The sequence below is a fragment of the Bombus fervidus genome, chromosome 10 (genome assembly GCF_041682495.2).
Source record: "Bombus fervidus isolate BK054 chromosome 10, iyBomFerv1, whole genome shotgun sequence".
NCBI classification, from domain to species: Eukaryota; Metazoa; Arthropoda; class Insecta; order Hymenoptera; family Apidae; genus Bombus; species Bombus fervidus.
Window position 1 is genome coordinate 7,054,387 of NC_091526.1, and position 21,731 is coordinate 7,076,117.

A 21,731-nucleotide genomic window follows, 5' to 3' on the forward strand; every position below is an offset into this window, starting at 1 on the left:
ATTTATACCAACAATCATGGTAAAATAATATTGTCCATATTAATTATTGTCCATAGAATGTCCATATTAATTAAGTTAAATTAAGTTAAATAAGTATCATTTAATGTAAACTCACCCCCTTCTTCAAAGGAATAAATAAATAATTTTCCCATACCTAAGAACTCCATTAGTCGTCACTATATTAATAATCATAATAAAATTCTATTTCTAAATCCATCCCTTTTATGAAGCTGTTGAATTCTCCTGATTTAGCGACTTCGAAATTAATCTCGTCAACTATAGTCTCTATGTTAATGACCAATGATTATGTGAAGGTATTACATCAACCTCATCATAAAATACTTTCTAATGAATACAGTAATGGAATTGGAATTAGAGGAACGAAATGACCAACGGATAGAGAATTGTGCACACACGTGTGATTATGTGTACGCATTCACGCGGCAAATGCGTGTCCGCATAGAGCGTGAATGCATTTGAAAAGAATCTGATCTTGGAATCGGGACTTGTCGAATGGGATAGTTTAATTGTCGCAGGAGGGTGACATTGTGTACCGACGACGTTTCTGCGGCGACGAATTCCGTGGGGACAGCGCGCGATTCCAGTTCAGTGCATTCGTTGGACCCTGACGCGTGGACCACCAAATAAACGGACTTAATTTGCAATTTGACTTCTATAGCGACGCATCTCGGGCTTGTGGCTATAAAGTCGTTATTAAGATTCTATTATTACAAATCAGTGGAAATAAAGATTTTCTTGAAAACCAAATGGAGATAATATTTAGAAGGGTAGCAATAAGGAAACAACTCCTCTTTTTGATTCCATATCCGTTCTAATTCCACCAATTTGTATAAATCAACGAAAATCAACACAGAATGAATCAAAATCAAATGACTTCTTAAACGCGTTATAAATTCCGATTAATATTCGTAGTGATAAAGTTTTACACTTTTGAACATGAAACCTATAGCTATCTTTTTCTTCTAGTAAATACCAATTAGATACTCTAGCTGTTTTCTTATCGTTGTCAATTCTTCAAATTATTCGAGTATTTTTTAAGTTGTGGAAAAAAAAATGGGAAATATATAGAGTTTTCGAAGCGATTCTATTAAGATGGAAATTAGAATGTAGAAACGAGAGCTCTCTAGCAGACGTTTCAAGTTTGAACGCCCCCTCCTCGGTTCCAGGAATAAATAATTGAACCTAATTTGCCCCGGCTGTGGTAGTTGTACGCGTAAAATCCGTTCAACGCGAATTTAGCCGGCGGAATCCGCAGCGTAACTGCAAAAACGAAAGAATGAAAAAAATAACCGCACTCGCCAGCCGTAAACCTCGAAAATTATAATTGCCACGCGGCGTAGGCAAGAACGCAATAACGCGAGTTCCAGTTGTAAAAGCACGTGGACACACACGCACGTCGCGTGTACACCAGGTAGGACGTAATACGCGTTCGTATATTCAAGAGATTACGGAAAGACGAGGAGTTGCGCAGTCCAGGGCTACAGCAGCACAGTGGCTCGGCCGACCACGATTGCGACACCTCCTTTTAACAACCACTCTCGACATCCAGGAGAAACTTGTGACATCAAAACTTCGGGCCGTGGTACGATTGCAGACTCCGCAATTCGACGATCCCATGAGCAGTCGAATGTCCTAGATTGAAAACCCTCGGTTCATCTCCTTCTCCAGATATTCACCTTACCTTCACGAATTATAGCTATTTTAGTCGAAAAGTTGCGTCAGTGTGAATTAAGAAATTTTTTAAAAGATTATTTAAAACCTCGCGAGATTTTATATTTATCACAGAGCATAGATATGAAGAATCTTCTAGGATACACATCATATTATGTGCAGCAAATATAATTAATTTCAACCCTTAATATTCTACAACCCGCGGAATTACGGATTCTTTCCAAATTTCTTAGAAAACTCTTCAAAAGTCTTACTTACCTGAGTCTTATTTATTTCTTATTCAAGCGAAGGCATTCCTCGTCGCTTGCAAATGCTTGTGTTAACCATCCTCGTTAATATTAATCGGAAACTCTTAAAACTATTCAACCCTGAAAATTAGGAAATTTCTTAAACAGTCTTTTAAATTTCCTCCAGATTTACCACATAATTCAAAACATATTCTACTAATCTACATTCTACTTTCAATAAAACCCTATCTACCCTTAGAAACTAAAAATTCCTCAAAATGTTCTCCCTAAAATTTACCTTGTAAAAACCAAAGATACAAGGATCGTACACAGCAGCGATTCCTGGACATTCCCATCAACAGCGGAATACCATGACGACGGGCAACGTCCGCGAAAAGAACAAAAGCACTTTCACGTGTTGGGGGATAGACGCGGCTAATTGAAAAAATCTCGACGGACGCTCCAGTAACAAAACGTGACTTTCGGCGCGCCGCAGTTCGTGGAACGAGAACGGATTGGCTCGGGTTTCCACGGCGCGAAATAAAAGCCGCACGCGGAGTAGATTCAATCAGGCTATGAGGGGTTTGATGAGGGGTCCAGGGGGTGAGGGAACGCAGCATCGATGGGGAGAGTGGTGCGCGAGAAGCAGTCGGTTGAAGTGCAAACGCGAAAGGCTCCGTAAATGCGTTCACGCACATATACGACGATGGGTTCAAGTCAGTACATCGAAAAAGGATAAACTATCGTCGCACACGCATGCACATTGTTCGTTCGTTCGTACGCGCTCTCCCTAATATCATAGGGTGCATTACGCGTTAAGTTAAGTTACACTTAAGGATGCTCGTTGAACAGGATTACGTATGTACATACACGTTAATGCACGCATACATAGTTGAGTGCGTATTGTCGCGCTGGAATGGGAATTAAACGAGTTTTATCTCGCGAATACTAATATCAGGGTGTCGTGTAACTTTCAGTTAATGCGTCTGAAAGTGGGTTTCTTTCGGTGACGACAAAAAGTCTCGGCTATTTTTCTGCTGCTAAATTTTGTTTTAATTAGAGATTAGGATGGATCTTTGTAAAGTTTCGAAGAAAAAAGGAACGACACGTTTTACAATAATTTAAGGATAATTTTGTAACGTATGATAAGTATCACGTTAATGACTGAGAAATTATAATTGATGGATTTTTTGTGATGTAAGTACACGAAATGATCCACCGTATTTGTGTATTCATATTTTCCTAGAAGAGGGATTTTTATAAAGATTATTATAAATCTCTAAATTTTTACGTCTACGTAAGACAAGGTATTCTAACTGTTCGAAATGATATCTTGCATCTGCTCTGATCATCGATTCTATTCACGTCTATTCGTGTAAAAAGATAGAGGTGCAAAGGGTTAATGTTTGAAGGCATACTGATTTCTATATCACAATTTAATTACGCTCACGCTCTCCTCAAATTAAAAATTTCATCACCTATATCACTTTCCCTTCGCTGAACCCTTCAATTTGAATTATACTCCTGAATCTTAACGCCAGCCAATTTGTCGTAACACAAAGTAAAGGCTGAATTAACGAGCAATCTAAATCTAGAAACCCATGTTCGCACGATTCCTCGGCTCGTTTCTTGTTCTCGTTCCACCGCTTTTTCCGTGAAATAAATCGCTGTTCCAACAAACTAGTTCGAATCAGAGGAAAATACGAACTCGGATAACAGCGTTCCTCTTCAATTTACTTACTTCGTAGGCTATATTCTCTGGATTCGCGTGGAGGTAGGATACTTTTCTTGGTAACGCGAATGCACGTATACTTTTTGTGCTTGGTACGCTGCCGGCTATGCTGCAATAGCATTAGGCCGGCCAATTGGACGCATCTGTTGACTGGTAACCGGGTGACCTCGCCTCTTATCAAATGCGTTGACACGATAGAAGTCGAGAGGTCCATTTGTTGGGCGTTAACGTTGCATAAAAGGATAAAAGGAACCAAAGCAGCCGAGGGGGAAAACATGATACTGATTGCGCCAGCCGATTGTCTCTTCGAGATCGACGATTTCGGTTCTTCCTAAGGGCTCCTCTTCTTTCTTCGTTTTCCAGATCACACGTCAATTAGACCATTACAGACTTGTACGGAATAGCTTCTTTCAATCTTATTTCGTTTATTCGCTTATATACGTATATACGAGAAATTAACGCTAGAAGGACCGACGATTAAAATAGAAAACTTGCGTAAAAAGAAAAGATCAAAATATGTAAGGATAAAGAATAATGTGCAGTGTATATGTACAATAGGAGAATTATAAAACTTGTATAAAAAATTACGAATTAATCATTTTGACCATTTTGATAATTCTAATATTAGCGAGCATCGGATAAATGAAATTTTTGTTTGCAACGACGATAAACATAAATTCTCTGTGCTGTCAGGCCAAGGTTACCCAACATTGAGAAAGAGAAAAATTGATATATGATCGAGATATGATATTTGGCCCATATATCCGACGATGTTATAAGAATTTTATTTATCGAAGAGAAAGGGATGAAGGATAGTAATATAAAATTACACGAAACGCCTGATAAGATTAATTGCGTTTGCATCAGGCTCTCGTGAATATATTTCTTCAAGCGTTTCCGCTCTTCTTCGCTTAAACACAGGTAGACATACACTTATTTCGCGAAATTTAATTCTGGGTTACACTGATGGAGGGTAAAGACAGCCATGATTAATCAGTTCCATCATTGAAGGTTGTTCGTCGTTAAGACGTCGATGCCCGACATTGGAGAAGGGGAGGTGGAAAAGAAGTGGACTCGGGGAGTCGTTAATCGCGGAAATTCGGTGAAACCGTAATTAGCAGGACGATCGCCGTTATGGCGGGGCACGAAAGTTCGCCGGACCAGCAGCCTAATGAACTCGTTACATATTTACACGTTGTTCGTGCTTGACGGTCGGTTCGGGGAGCTCAGAAAACCACATCGAATTAAGAGGTCCTTTCGCAAATTGCAGACGGAACACGAGAGAGCGATTTAACCTTATCGATCCACGAACGACTTTCTGATCTGTTTTAACACCCACGTCCTGCCGCTAACGTTCTAGATAATGATACTGGACACGCCTGTTAAACCACTAATTTGAAACAATTTATATATATTTATATATACATTTATATATATATCTATATATATATGAATTAAACTAGCCTGTAATTTGCCACCGTGGTGTTCCGTTGTTGGACTGCGAAAACCGTCGGGTTTCTACACTTTTCGATACTTGACAGGCACGTGTGTTTCTTCTCTTCGTTCGTTTCCTTTCCGATGTCTTAGTAACGTAAAAGACATTGAACTGAGTTAGTTGTTTAAAATTTTTGCGAAGTCAAAGATACAATTATTTTGTCAAACAAAAATCTGAATTTGGAGATACGTGGTTATATATATTTGCACTGATGTTTAAAATGAGAAGTATTTCACTTTTGCGAAATTAAAAATATTATATTAGACGTTATAGAGCAAGAAATACGATAATCGTAGGAAATGAAAACTTAAAGTCACGAATCTAACTTAGTGGTATCATCGATAATTTATGAAATCCGTATTTTTGTGAACATGAATGACAATGAATCAGGATATAGGTATTTATATTATCTACTAAATATTATGACGAATATTTTATTTTGTATATTTTACAAATACAAAATACACACCTTAATCATCAAACCCATAAACTTCAAGAAGTTAAAACCTAAATCGGGCATTTAAACTAATACTCCCGTAATTCCCATAAAACTACATTCTCTTCGACGATTTCTTCCTCAAACCCGTTTCTACGATCTAATTGTCGTATCTGAGATTCAATTCGCCCCACCAGCCCCGTTTCTCTACGATTCCCTCACGAGTACAACGAGGTTCGCCAATTTGTCGTGGCATCGGTCGTGCTTCGTTCCACGACCGAAGCACTTCGACCACTCGACCGACGGTCCCACACGTGCAAACGCGTCCGCGTAAGCATAGAACGCAATACGCGTGTATGCGCGCGTGTTTGTGTGTCGTGGGGTTAATTGAATCAAGCAGCACGCAACCAGCTCTGTATACACTGCCGGGTCATCCGAGGTCAAATCGGTAATGGGCTGACCCTTAATTCGCCATGTGGCTGACCACCGAACGCCGATACATCGTCGTCGCTCCGGTTCCTTCGACATGCGACCCATCCTAGATTCCCGCTGACCTTGAACTGGAAACACCGTCGACGACACGGTGGATCCATGCCAGCTCGTTCGGCACGAAATCCACCCCCTCAGGTGCTATCTCGAATCCTCCGTGTGCTTGGATCGATTCCGATCTACCTTCGAGAAAGTCTGGTAGCAATAGGAATTCTTCTATTGGATTCTTAGAGTTTGTGGAATATTTTGAGAATAAATTTCTGTGTTCATTTTAACAATAAGTAGTTGGCAAATTGATTTGGGATATTTGTAGCGATTGAAATAAGAGCGAAGCTGCTTCCTTTTCATGATGATACAGGGAAATTTGTTAACATCAGGAGCGCTAACCTTCTCAAACTAGCGGACTTTAGATTCTTTGTTTGTTTAATTGATAAAAATATACAAGCGCTTTTGGGGATATTGATATTGATTTTTATTATCTCGAACGTTGACCTTAAAGATTGACAATTCTTATACTGCAACTGAATACTGATCTCACGGTCTTAAATATTTATGCACATGTTGGTGTTTCCTATCAGTAGGCGATATCAGAATAACACCGGTTATTTCTGCCTTTAGGTGTTTCTGAGAATATCGGATTATTTGTAACGAAACCGACCATCGTTTGCGAGCTCTAAACGAAAGATTGCACAACCGTTATACAGAATAAAATGATACATATGGGACCGAACGATTTCTTATAAATAATTTGCTGAAAAGAGGCACATCTTCCTGAACAGTTAGCAACATGTTAGCTGCTCGTTCCTCGAGAGAACGTTAAATCGCGATCAGACTTTTTATCCTGTAGCCAGACAAAAATAAACGAAGTCGACGGAACGACGTTAAAACTGAACGACACCGAGGTCGATCACGCTCGAGGAGGAGGATCACGTGGACGACCATTTTGTATATATATAATATATATATATATATATATACAAAATATATATATACCATACGACAATGTCGATCGCATTTCGCGTACGGTGTACGGTATCTTAAACGTTTTACAAGAAAGCGAGTCGTAGTCCGTGGAGCAACCGCGAGAACCGTGATTTTAGGGGCGGCGATCATCCGTGAGGCAAGCCGATAAAGAGCACCGCGCTCAATTCCGGGAATTGAATTACCGAGGCGTGGCGCGTAACATGTTTAATATCTTCATGCGGCGGAATTCCGAATCGATGGAAAAAAAGAGTGTATAGCGGCTTGATCGTAACCGTGGATACAATGTCCGGGGAGGAAATTACATGTTGCTATACATTGTATTACATGGTATCTGACATTGATTCCTCGAATCTGCATGCTTCGAACCTTAATCATCTGCCGAATCGACACCGTCTTCATGTGACATGGTTGCGTTACGTTGCATCGCAGGAGAATACCGGCTACCACCTTCTGGAGAACCAGGTGAACCAAGCAGTCGAGTGTGACCAATAATTCTTGATTAGAAAGCCGACTCTCATCGGATGCGAAGGCGTACGTTCTAGTGGTGAGAAGAAACTGCGAAGCAACCACAGAAGAAGAACTGTGAACGAACGTTAGGAGAAGAGAGAGTGTGGCCGAGTCTGATTCGCCGGAGAGACCACTCGGAGAGAGGATCCATCAATCACGAATGTCCCGCACCTCGAGAGTGCTGCTTCTCGCCGGTAGCAAGAAGCTGCAGAATCTCGTAGCTTTTACAACGACGTCGCGGAGGAAGTCAGAATCCATCGTCGAGAGCCCGGTTGTTCCAGGGTCACGGTGCAAAAACCGCGTAATAATCCGGCTGGTCGTTGTGTGCTTCGAATCGACCGGCAGATAATATTGTTTCTGTTTTCGAGCTATATAACAGAACTTGGTCGGAATCACGCGAAACTGGGATATCTAAAAAGAAGGAGAAAGTTTCGACACGGTTTTTCTCTGTCGCGTAGGTTAGCGATGATCCACGCTACAACTTCGAGCTGTTTGATATTTTGTATCTCAGGGGAAATAAGATTCCAGTAGAGTTCTACCTATCTGAATTCGTTAGCAAGCAAACAGTTTACGTAATAGGATTTCGTTAGTTCTTCTCGCTATTTATCTTCTTTCGATCATGTAATAGGATCGGTTAGTTCAATAAGCAAGAGTTCGATTAATCTAGCAATAATTTGCAGAATATTGCAATGTTTTGCAGTTTACTGTAATCATTTTTTTCATAATTTCATAGCATTCATTTTGTGACATAAAATATTGAATAAATGTAACGAATATACGACCACGATGACAAATCACGTAAAATTGGTATTGCACGAGACATGCTACGGGTAAACCTTCTAAATGAATTTCACATAAAGTTTCTCTTACACCACCGCCATCTTAAATGAGAAAAGTAGTCCAAACACGTTTCTAACGTAAAATCGGTCTAAAAAAATAAGCGTCGTCGTAACTCTTGGCACAAGAATAAGAGACCAGAGGGTCTTTTAATAGCGTATTCTTTTCAATTGATAAATGAGGGTTCATGCTGCAGATAACTGCGCCTTATTGTCGGAAGGATTAACCTGGTCACCGGAATAGGAGAGATTTTTTCACCGTAACGAAAGGATCGAAGTCGCGGACAGAGAAAGCCTCGATGTGGCAAATGGAAAAAGAGGAAAACAGGAAAGGTGAGGATGGTCCAATGTCGGAGGGAAGGAAGACGAAGAGGACGGAGGCCGACTATCTCGGAGGCGAGATTGTGTGTTAATGTATGGCTGGCATTCGGACGACAACCGTGACAAATTGCTTTATTAGGTTGGCAGCCCGGGAGCCTTTCCACTCGCGGCTCGCACCTCAGGGCCGCTACTCATCGTGATTGTACGCTCTATTCTCCTCCACCTCTGTTCCTTCTTCTTCTGCGTCGTCCTCTTCTTTCAACACGCAGTGGAAGACCAACGTAACACGCGGCTGGATGAATGGATGAACGAGAATCCTCGCCGCGGGAGGCCGATGCTTTTTTGAAATCGAACCGAATCACCTTACCTCACGGTCCACGGCTACGCGACTCTATTTCGCCGATTTTACTGTTTTTTCAGGGAAATCAGTCGATCGAGTTGTTCCTCTTTCCTTGTCAAACTAATTTATTCAGTATTTATTGCCCTGATTTACATTCGTTTTGTTCGGAGGATTATGCGTTATGGGTGGATGTTACATCGTTACAAATACCCAGCAACTACTGTGTAGAATGTCGAAGACTACGTGTATCACTGTGAAATAAGAAGATGCTTGATGTTCAGAAACATTTGGAACATCGATGAATTTCTTAAGGGAAATAGCGAGACTACTTCTTAAATTTATAGCAAAGCAGCCATATAGAAATAATTAACCAATTACTATTCATATAACTAATGTGTAGTATAAAGAATCATGAAATATGAAGAATATAGTTGTGAATAGAGAATAATGGATGACAAAGAAGCAGCAACTTCCAGCAATATATTATATGTAGTAGGAAATATCACATGGAATTGACTATGAGCAGTACTAATGCACCTACTCAATCCAATATTCCTTACATAAATCTTGGAACAAGGAGACAAAAGTCTCATAATTGAAACAATATCAAAATTTATATAATAACAATTTAAAACCTTTTACACCAATATATTAATCGATACAAACTTGATTATTGCAACGAAACGATATCTATTACTTCCTCGTGTATCGTGTAAAACTTGAAAAGGACCAACTGATCATTGACTGATAGTTTCCCTGTATTACGGGTCCAGCAGCGACAGTAGTCATGGAGTCCAGGAAGCTGGGTCGAAAAGATCGGGCCACTATTACGTCACCTGGCCAAGGTTGCCACCTTGCAGCTCGCGTCCGCACGGCAATCGAGGCGAAGCTGCGGATTATTAATGTTTGCGTCGGGTCGTTAATGGATCGGGGTCTCCCATTCGAACACGGGGAACGTAGAATGCGGGTCCAGCTGTGAACGCGTTATAAGATCCTTTTTTGCGCGGTACAATGTCCTGGCGACTCCCGGATGCGGCATCATTAAGTCACCTCCCTCCTTACCTTTCCCACTCGCGCCCCCTTTTCCTTCTTCTCTTCGTTCTGTTCCGCCACTCGGACTTTTGTAACGTGCTTCGATGCCGGCCCGGAGAGATCCCCGGCCAAGTAGAATCGAATATCGACATGCCAGTCTCGTGACCTCCCTCGGCTTCTTCCTTTCGCTAGGTTATTAACTCTCGCCGGGATAATTAGCCACCGTTACTTAAACCAAGTCAACTACCTAATGATCTATCGTCACCTTCGCCCGGCTCTTCTCTTTCCCTCTTGCCTTTTTACCTTTTTCTCTCGGGCCTCGTGCTTCTAGAAGTCTAACAACCACGAGCTCGTTTCAGGCTACACCTCGGGCTCGTTACGTTGCCTTTATTCCACCTGTTAGTCCAGTCTCACCGAATTGCCCGCTCGAAATTGACGCGAGACTTGTTTGAAGATCATTAACGGTTACCTTGCTGGACTCGAGGCGACCGCCTTTTCGGGCACTGTGCGGAGCGCCAGGCATTTTGGCCACGGCTTGACGAACCGTCATGAGCCGTCTCTCCGTCCTCGAAATTTCCTCGTACACGTTAAATACCTTGTACGCGATCTATTGCAATGTTTAATCTTGGGTTGGTATTCCGTGCTATCTAGATTCAACATTTGTGTTATTATTTCTTAATCTTAATTTATGTTATTTCTTTCTTTCACAAACTAATGGAAATGAAGAATTTTTCCTTTATTTTTTCGTTAATTATTGACAGCGCATTGCGCTGTATCGCTGGCAGTAATCAAGCTAAATATATTACGACATTTAGGAGTCATTTTGTTCATTTGTTAATGCTTGGAAATTTATTTGTTCCTCGAGTTCCTAGTGTTGTACACGTAATATCTACTTAAATAAATATCACGTAGTTTGTTCAATTTATTTCTTTCGTTCAAAGTGTTGAAAGTAAATAATCAGCGCAAATATATATTTGCATATGCCCACGAGACCTAGGTATCATCTGGATCATTTTGAATTTGTCAATGAATGGGATTTTGCTATCTATTCGTCGAATCCGCATCTACTGGACATCCCATAAGTACCAATTTAAACGTGGAACCTAAAGTCGTAAGCACATAGATCATGTTTCATTTAGATATGTAGCCACGCGATTTTCATTCGTGACGAATTGCAGGGCTGATAGGGATGTTTGCGTCAGTAGGATCGAGCCTGGTGTTGATTTTAGGGCTATCAGACATCGTCTAAAGTCAGACGCGTGCGATTGGACCAAATGCTATAAGTGGAACATGGGAACAGTCCGGATTTCTGGTCCACGATCACGTCGCGCACGTCGGGCTCGTCAACGAATAGATAACGAAGGAGAATGAGCTAGTTGAGGCGGTTTGATACATCGGCGACATCGCCGCAACATTCATCTGCATAATTCATTCTTATCAGTACGATTCCCTCAAGCAGGGATTCTCAACCATCGGCCAACAATCCCTATTGAAAAATTAACCAAACTTTCATATTCATTTACTAGGCTCGAAAGATTATCGCGCGGAGAAGTTAAACAGGAAATTTCATTGAATTTTATTTGCTGAAGAAACTAAGGATTCGATCTGTTGAACCTAAAATCGATATCTTTGTGTAACAGGAAACAGTGTTCGCTTATCCTGTTCGATTCTAGAGTAATAAGCGCGGACCGGAATAAGAGACGAACGTTCCAGTTTAGCGAGGCCTCTTTCGGTAGAATGCCGGCTTTGTTAACATCGTTAAACTCGGCTGAGTCTTGGTGGACAGGCAAGCTGGTCAAAGCGACGCCTTTGACGCGATGGCACGATATATTAAGAGTGGTTCACAGGTCGCGGGATTCGCGTTCTCCGCACGTAAGAATAAGACGCCCACCGTATTTACCCGCTCTGAATTCCTGAGTCGCGGTTCGCCCCCTCGCGAATTGTTGCGCAGCGCAAACCCAAACTCTTAACTCTTAAGCTCGCATGACTCGCCCGCCCGCCAATCTACAGGGTGTCCTTTAATCTCTATCTTGCCAAAATTCAAAGATCCTCGACGTATTATAGCTTAAGGAGAAACTAGAAAATTGTTGTAGAAAAATATATACATTTCTGACGAAAGTGTCAAATAATAGGTGTTTTTAAAATGATCCAATGATTCTTCTAAGTGCGTCTCTGTAACGTAGAAAATTAATGAAATGACATTTTATAGCTGCGTGTTTGTATCTTTTATTTGGTCGGATGTTCATTATGATCGCTGAAAATTGATGTCCAGTTGTGACAAGATTTTTATTTTCCTTTCTACTTTAGGATGAATGGCGTCGTTCCGGCAGGCTGAAGATAAATCGAGATACTTCAAGAACACCCCGTACCTACACAGATGTTTAAGAGCTAAGCAACTACTCAGAGCGAGTGAGTTGATGCGAGCCGCGTATCACGAGAAGGAAGTTCAATTTAACCCAATAAAGGACAATCAGAGGCCGACGGCGACCAGAGACGAATACCTACTACTCCTCTGATGGCTAAACGGATCGACCGAGGGACTTCGCCTTCAGGTCTTTTCGGCTCGGAAGATGGAAAACTCGTCGACGTGTTCAGACATCGTACCTACCAACGTCTTATCGCAGACATCCTTTCTGTTAGGTTCGTGCATATGAAATATCTCTTTTCCGATGTGGTACTGTTTTTTTTTTTTCGTTAATTATCGAATATAATAAAGAAGCAGCAATTTGCTATAAATCATATTATTTAATCCTGAGTGGTGGGTACTATGTCATGAAAAAAAAAAAAAAAATATTGATACGTCATTATTAGTTGTCAGGAGTAATTAGAATATTCGTATGATGTCCCTACGTGAGTTTCATTTTGGAAAAGGTACCCTGAAAGCGCTTGAAACAAGTGGAGAAAGTTAAAGATGTTCTGTGTCCCAATGAAACAATTTTTTAATTGATAATAAATTATTCTATAAAAGAAATTATAATAGATCTATTTCAAGAATCGTCGAATTTAAAAATCGATAATTTTTATTAATCTGAAATAACAAAACTAGTCCGTCGTATATGCATTTGATTAAATTTACAAAAAAAACGTATCCACTAACTTAATGTTATTCAATTAATTTATTGATTCGAACAATAGCATAATATATTTCTTCAAATAACGCTACGCGACTGATCAACAGTTTGTTTACCGTTTAATACCACAGATCCATCTGTTCTCGATATCCAGGCTACGTTTTCCTTTTATACAACTAGAATAGTTCACTAGAGGAGTTTTCGATTGGCAAATGGGTATTACAGGCTTAGGGAGTTGGCGAAAATGGAAAAGGCCAATTCAGTTCATTCTTCGGGTTCGCCGCTCCGCGAACGACAAGGAGCATCTAGTTCACGATCCAATGGACCGTGAAGTCTGTGACATGGACCAAGTGGAATTTTCGGTCAGTGTGTTTCTTACAAAAGGCCGCAAAAAGCCCGCAAAAAGGCTGCAACGATCCGCTGTGAGAAAGGAAAGGGAATAGAATGGCTCAACGACGGGACTTGAAGCATTCAATGATGCTGATTCGTGATCGCTGATCGGGAACATCGATTTTGACAGGGTAGGAAAGTGGTAAACAAAGCGACAGATGATTTACAATTTCGTACAGTTCCTTACAGTTTTATTAATATTTATAATAATTGAAGGTAAGCTGCAGTTTCTTTATTTGCAGAGTTCGTTATATTTTAAGTTACAAATAGTACATAGGTTTCTTAACACATTCACTGCTACTAGTGCGTGTGGTGTACCGATTCGATTGTTTCAATACAGGCAAATTATCGCTTAAAATAAAGAAATTTCTGATAGAGCGAAGAATATAATTGTAGGGACAGGTGATCGTGTTTCAGTAACAGAAAGTGTGTTAGAGGGGTAACATTTATTATATATTTTTTACTTATACCATTAGAAACAGAAGAGACTCTTATTTATATACATAGAAGCTTGCATATTTTATCTTTTAAAGGGACTTAACCTTCTAATTATATTTTATATTACATTTGTATTTTAATATTTCACAATTCTTTACCATTATTCAAATTTCTTATTCTTATTTTCAACCCTTAACTATACATCTCCGTATCTTTACGCGGAGCCTTTTAGATTATCAAACATTTTATTTACTAAATCATATGCCATAAAAGTTAATCCAATATATCTATTAGATAGTTTCAGGTTTCTTACAACTGCTCGAACTTCTTCGTCTCTAGTTAACGCTTTCACAATTCTCGAACTGGCATAGTCCAGTCTATAAAATCTTGCGACAATATTGCCTAACCCCCCGAAACATGGGTTGACACTCGCAGCGAGACGCAAATTAATTATCATGCATTGATAACGACGTGTTACAAGAGCAGACAATCGGGGACCAACGGTGTCTCCAAAATCTCACGGGGTTCATTCACGGCGTCGTGGAAAGAGCGAGGGCTATCTATGAAATTAGCGGGGGTTCGGCTTTAACCCTCCCCATGGATGGATAAGGGGGGTTGAGCATTAGCGATTATACGCACCGTGGAGTCCATACATCGGGTGTCTCCGTGTGGAACTAAACAGACAAAATGGCCACACTACGGCTCACCCTCGATTCCGTTTTCCTTTTACGAGCCACAGTGGCCGTCTCTTTTCATCCTTCCTCCCTTCCTACGAGTTTCTCCTTTTTACCTACAAGGCATTACCACGACAAGGAAGAGGCGAGTCACGAGATTTTCGAAAGTGCTCTCTCGCCTCTTTTCCTATCTCTGTATGCAGTCGCGTCTGTGGAAAGCGTACTGCACGCTCCATCAACGTGTGGTATTTCTCCTCTGTTGCATTTTACATCTCGATATCGTCGTAAGATCTATCGAAAGGCGCATTATTTGCATTTTACTGATGTGAATGGAATAGTAGCGGGAGATGGATGATTAAATTACCCGGAGAGGGGTTGCTTTTTTTCCTGAGATTATCTCGACCGATTATCTACTGCAATAATGTTCAATAACGTGATATTACTCGGGCAAAGTCGAGAGCTGTGTGCAATGTTTTTATCAGTTTTATGCCATTCAAAGATTGCCAAGTGTCGAAGGAAATCCGGTAATGAAATTAGAAAAGAAAAGTTTCTTACGTTGGTTCTTCTAATCTGGTTGTTGAAACGATTTACAAAATTTACAGTTGCGTACAAGACTTACGAAATAGTATAGTGTCTTTTCTAGTGGATTTCCTAGTTGGCTACTTTCCAAATATTAAAGATTATAAGGTAAAACGTATTCGATAAGAACATTAGAAAATGGAACTTTACCACAATTTTATTGATTCATTTGATTGATCGCAAAATAGATGCTAGTAATCGTTTCCTTATCTTACTTTTATCCTTACATTTATTTTTACAAAATCAGCTTTTAAGCGAAAGGCGTGCCCATAAACACGAAGCAGATACATGAAAATATTCTAAAACGTGTACACATTTACAGTCCATAAAATATTAGGTAAATTAATTCTTACATCTGAAACGAAGCTGATTTAATTCATAGAAACATCAGATTTCAAATCGATTGTTACGAAGTTACACACAAATGATAAATATTTGAAATTAAAACACAAATGTTTAAACGCGAGCTCTTTTGTTGGTAGCTCTCTTACATCGCGTCTTTGCTTCGTTGCTCTCGCAAAATCACGTTTCAAAGGAGCGACGGCTCCATCAAAATAGGGACATATGTTGATCGACGGTCCAGAAGAATGTCCCGAATGGGCCCTTGTCACGGTGTGTTGCGGTATGCATCGACAAACGAAAGTAGCTTCCCGCGGCGGCTAAGATCGGTGTCATCCCCTTAAGTGGGGACAATGGGGCTAAATCCGATTTTCGAAATGATCGCGTTAAACGTGCCCAGGGATTTACGGAGGGCGGATGCTCTTCTCAATAGCCGATGTTTACCGGTCCCAATGGAAAGGGATTACACCGTGCATATCCACTGCACGGGAAAGAGTATGCTCCGACGAACTCCCGCGGCGCCAAAGAGGGGATGCTCGAAAGTCCGCGCTGCAGGGTGCATGAGGCGTGATCTTGTGCAGTTCTTGGGATACCTTCTCCATCGAGCTGCAATTTTAACATACATAATAAAATTAGAGTAACTACTGATTATCTCACATGTCGTGGTGCAGGTTTTGAGAATTCTGTCATCGTTGCGGTATATATTGAACGATATATAACGTTTTTTATTTATACTTTGGGCTCAATTTTTGAATGAAACTTACAGAGATAGAGTGGAGAATGTTTACTTTTGTTAATGTAAATGAAATTTATAATTGTCAAATAAAATACAAATATTTATTCGTTATGGTCTGACTATCATACCATTCATTTCGATTGGAACGTAAGAAACGAACAGTTATATGAATTAATACAATAGTTAAATAAACAGCGATCGGTTGAGTAAACTAATGCAATTCCTTCATTAGATGCGTGGTATGCAATATTCATTTGGTATGCAAATATCGAAGTATATATTGCATTACATCTATATCTATGTAATGAATTATATGAAAGTTATTTTTGGGTTATTTTTGTAAATGTTTATGAAAAGAATGTTACGTCTGTCTGCCAAATTAACCGCGATCTTCGCGATCTTAAAACGTTATTTGGTACTTAATATACAGATACTTGACGATATTTTGAGATCTTTCTTCTAATAATGGAAGAAGTTCACTCATTCCATAATATTAGAATCTTCAAGTAGCAATACAAAACAAGATTATAATCGCAACATGTATTATTTTTGTAAAGCAAATATAAATATAAGAACTATGCTACAGTTACTTAAATTAAAAATTCCGCTTCGTTTTATGTCATAGTTGAAGGAAAGGTAAAAATCGATGAGCGAATTCCCGATTAGCATCCCGAGCAGTTCTTTGAAACAACAAGAAATACTACTTAGGTGAGAAAGAATAGAAGTTCTCTAAATTCGTATAGAATCCCATGATAATTTACACTGTCGATAATGTTGGACGATTAACCGATTCCCTAACCACCCTTTCGTCGTTCGAGTTCGAGAGAATATCGACCCAGCTCGTACTGGATGTCAGGAAGTTCATTCAGAAATTAAGACAACCAGCGTACGGCCTTTGCCGCGGCGACTTTAATTGCGGCTAATTGTTACGAAGGTCGGAAGCGGCCTGTAAAGACGCAAACCCACGCAATTGATGGTCACACCACGCGATAATACTGGGTGATCGAATAGTAACGAGTTACCGTGAGTCGCGTCTTGATTACTAGGTACGTAAAACGAGTTCGTATTTAAAAGTGATCCCACTGTATCGGCGATACGTAAGTGTTATTTTCATCCTTGAACGTGGTCCCGTACCATAATTCTCTATCGGACAACGAAACGTGTAAAAGAAGGAATATCGTTCGTAAACACATCGAAAATATCAATCAACGATAATTTACGTCTCTGGTAAAGTACGCCGAGTCTTTGTAATTACTTCATCGGGTTCTGGAATTCTAATCCATCATTGTCAGCCAGTTTGTCCTCTTAGTCCATGCTCGATACACTAAGGAAATCGATTATAATAAAAGAGCCCACGGGTAAACACATCAACGCACAGATTCATATGTATATGTATAGTTAATGTTCGGAGTAACAACGCGCAGTCTATGGAAAAGAGAAAAAAGGATGGTAGTTGCGTAAGAGATGAAATCACAGGAGACGGTTTTCCCGAGAACGAGCGGATTTTTCTCAAGAATCTAACAAGGACACGGTTACTTAACGCCTCATCGATCGACTTTTCCATGCTAGTTCTACACGTGGTCGAATAAGACGGACGAATGCAGGAAATTTCGTGACCATTTTTCATTTGGTCAGACAGGGGAGAGGGTAGGGACAGGCAAAGAAACGAATGGCAGGCACGAGTATGAGAAGGAATGCGAAGGGAAAAATTCTAGCGTGCATTCTGCTGCACACATCGTACGTATTCGTTCGTCTTCTTTTACTCTCACCTCTATCCCACGTTACCGAAGGAACTCGCGAGGTCTTTCAAGGTTGCTGCTTGGCTTTTCGTGCCAGCCACGCAGACGCAATTTGCCTTTCGGCCATTGTCATTTCTGCACGATACGCTCGTACATGGCATCTCGTGCGTCTGTATCACCGCGTTTCCTTCTTTTCTTCTGCTCGGCCAGTGGATTCTGACTTTTAGGAATGTTGCTCGACTGTTGTCGATATTCTTGTACGTCCGCCAGCGACGTAAATTTAACCCTACCGCGCTCGACTTTCATTTCAGTATTTTAACAAGTTAAATCTCGTGTTCCACAAAACTAGTCTCAATTTCGGTGCATCGTATCTTATCTACGAATAGAGCAGAACAAATTTTCTATTGTCATCGTATTCGTGTTAGAAAAGAAACTTAGCGCAAAGCTTGGAATAATTCATCTTTCACACGTCAAAGGTTATTTGGGCTTGCTCAGGGATCAGATAAATAACATTTATTCTCATAAACAAATATCCGTATTAAGTTCAATGAAAACACTGTTACGAGAGAAGTACAACAATACAAATTCTCTTTTCCTTAAGCGCCGTTCTGTCATTGTTAGTAAAGAATCAATTCTTGGTATGTTAAGTAACACTGTTACTTCTGTTAAGGAGACAGAAAATCACTTTCTTCATTCCCAAAGTCAATTTCATTCAGAGAATATATAAGATTCCCTTTAATGGATTATTTTCTTTGAACTTCCAATTCCATTCTGTTATCTCTGCCACAATCTCGCACTTCATTTTACACTTGTAATTCTGATGAAATCAAATCAAAAGCGTTCGTTGAGAAAATAATGGAAAAAGGAAATCGAGGAAACCGAAAGTGTTCCATTCGATATCCATTGATATAGTGATTTATTCGAATACTCGGTGTTCTATCGATAGCAGACAGTCTTTCTATCGAAAATGCTTTGCAATGCGACCAATCAACGGTCGCCCTAACGACGAGCATTTAGCTGCACGGTCACGAAGGTGATTCCGTGGAATCTCGGCTAACTGATAACCAACCTGGCAAGAGCAAAATGCGTGGCGCGATGTCAAGCAACAAGGAAGGGAAGTAGAGAAGAAGATTCGCCGTGTTATTAAACTGGTCGATCATCTAATTACGCTCGACTTGTGGTCGTTCTCGTTAGATCGCGATACGAAATAACGGAAAGAAAACTGACGAGACAATCACCCTCTTGAACTTCTCGACTGTGTACTTCTTGCAACAAGAAAACCATAGAGAAAGCAAAGATGCAATCGCTGGAAATGAAGAGAGGGATATAAAGTAGTCGAAGAGGAATAGCTAAAACCGGACGAGTTTCACGATTCTCGTTCGCATTTAGAGCGAGCAGAGGCAAGAATTGTAACATAACAGGCTGGGGCAAATTTTATTTGAAACAAGAATAAAAAGATAGCTGTTTGATATTAATGAATCGTTCTAAAATTATCTAAAATAGAATTGATATAAAATAGAAAGTAAAACGTTTTCAAATAATTTTCTATTTTAGTCAACTTTTTTCAAATTTTATATTAATTTGAATGTTAAATAGCGTATTGTGTGTTGTTAAAACTATTTTCATTTCGATTACCTTTGATTAATATTTATCTAAATTTGTGTACATCTAGCGCAGTTGATAATATTGAAACAACAGAATCAGAAACTATTTGAATTATCGCTTCAAGAAACGCATTACACTTCGAAAGAAAATTCCAAACAAGGTTATTTCGTTCTATAACTAAGTAATGGAAAATTTAATCGTTTATTTTTCAAACATTTTACTCGAATAACGTCCAAGTCTGGAATATTTATAATGAGGATGACCAATAAGATAACGTGGATGGATGGTGCAGCAGGCGCGACTCCAGCTTGCACTGGTATAAGCTGATGGGATTCTGGGATTCATTAGCGTAATTAACGGGTCCTCATTAAGCGTATTATGGTATGAACGGATCGTCGTTACTAGCAGAGTCATCGAGTTTGCTTTCTGCAAACGGAACCACGCATCAATTACATTCGAGTCGCGTGCGCTACTCTCGTTTTCGCTGTGTGCCGTTTTACGTTTGTCCTTCCCCATTAGCTTGGATCCTGTGAAAAGAAGCTTGCGCGCTGTTTTGTAGCAATTAACCCTTTCGAGATATGCCGAATTTAATGCCTCCGCGTGTTCCTACCGCTTTAATGAATTTCCGACAACTGAATATTAAACATTGTCCCGTCTTCGGTCGTGTTCCTCGTATTTCGAGAAACACGCTGCCACGTTCCCGGTATTTATTGGGATAATGAAATAAGAGGAATCATCCGTGGGATCGTTTTTTATTTTGATAAGGTAATAACCACGAGCTTCGTTCCCTTGTTTGGTCGAGCATGTCGAAATGAGCTCGACAAAACACGCGTAATGGCGCTCGTGTGTGACGGGAATTTTAATTACGAGCGTGACCAGTATTTGATACACTTTCAGTATATGTATACAAGTATCTTTGTACGCTAGATACTAATTGCAGAAAAAGAAATTGGTTACATTCTTCTATTTTTAATTATATCGAATGTAATTCTTTTTTCTTTAGTTTTTTTTTTTAATTAATGCTTCATTCTATATTATGCATTAATTTCGTTTACTTCGCTAGATTTTTAATGCCATAATTTTCCGGGTAATGAAATAAATAAAAAAACGCATAATGCAAAAGTTTTCAACCACTTAGATCTTTCGCTTCATATTCCAAAAACGACATAGAAACAAACTTTAACCAACATTGGATATAATTTTGCAACAAATAAAAAAACAACAGTATAACTATCCCTATAACTTATGGAAAATTTTACGATAAATACGCAATCTGGAAAACGTCCCCAAATAGGAGCCACGAAGGAGGATGAATTTCGTCAAATTCTTTTGTCATAGCACATTAATAAGCTCGAAGCCGCGCTAATCTTTTTGCCCTCCAAATTCGAAAATAACAGCTTGTGAAATAAAACGCGCGATGCGTGTGCCGTAACACAAAGGTCGAAGGGCGCGGTGTAGAAGAGGGTTGACGCGTGCCACCCGAACCCTGAAATCGGAGTCGATGATAGGTTAAAACGGTGATCCGCCGCCGTATACTTCCGACAGTTTTGTTATCATGGTGGTACAAAGGAGATGCTCGTACGGCCTGTGGACATACGAACGTTAATGCCCGATTCACCGATAGTATCGGTGTTTATACAACACGTTTTACGTCCAGGCAGCCTGACGGCGTTATCTTGCATAGTCTTATAGGCTTGACCGGGTGTATCGAATGTAAACCATTTGTACGAAGTTTCAAAGGATGTCGCGAGATAGGGGTACGAGGCAACACGTGTAACGTAAACTTGTTATAAAACTCTTGGATACCAGATGTTGGTGACGGTATGTTGCAGACGTGTTTTTATTGATTCTGGTAATGAATCTTATTTGTAAAGATATCGACACCTTTTGAACAGGTATTTCGAAGGGAAGATGATGGCATTTGAACCTGTTAGCTTTCTGTATTTTTTAATTTAGTGATCTATATTTTCTGGAATAAATATAGTAGGCATGATTGACTATAATTGTGTCTCAATATAAACTGAACGTTTGGTTTAATGAAAACATTAGATTGTTTACATTCGAAATCT

General features: G+C 39.9%; 2 protein-coding genes across 7 annotated transcripts in view; one reads left to right on the forward strand and one right to left on the reverse strand.

The window, feature by feature from the left end:
- LOC139991333 (uncharacterized) overlaps window positions 1–14,205 on the forward strand; it is a 75,386-nt gene extending 61,181 nt beyond the window's left edge. For all 3 annotated transcript variants that reach the window (XR_011800794.1, XR_011800793.1, XR_011800797.1), the window contains 2 exons: window positions 12,399–12,731; window positions 13,388–14,205. The gene's annotated coding sequence lies outside the window, so the exon portion shown is untranslated. The remainder of the gene's footprint in view (window positions 1–12,398; window positions 12,732–13,387) is intronic.
- Window positions 14,206–14,788: 583 nt separating this feature from the next.
- Dll (homeotic protein distal-less) overlaps window positions 14,789–21,731 on the reverse strand; it is a 111,245-nt gene continuing 104,302 nt past the window's right edge. For all 4 annotated transcript variants that reach the window (XM_072011297.1, XM_072011295.1, XM_072011296.1 and 1 more), the window contains exon 5: window positions 14,789–16,188. In XM_072011297.1, coding sequence (XP_071867398.1) covers window positions 16,023–16,188 — 166 coding nt within the window. In that variant the 3' untranslated portion in view covers window positions 14,789–16,022. The remainder of the gene's footprint in view (window positions 16,189–21,731) is intronic.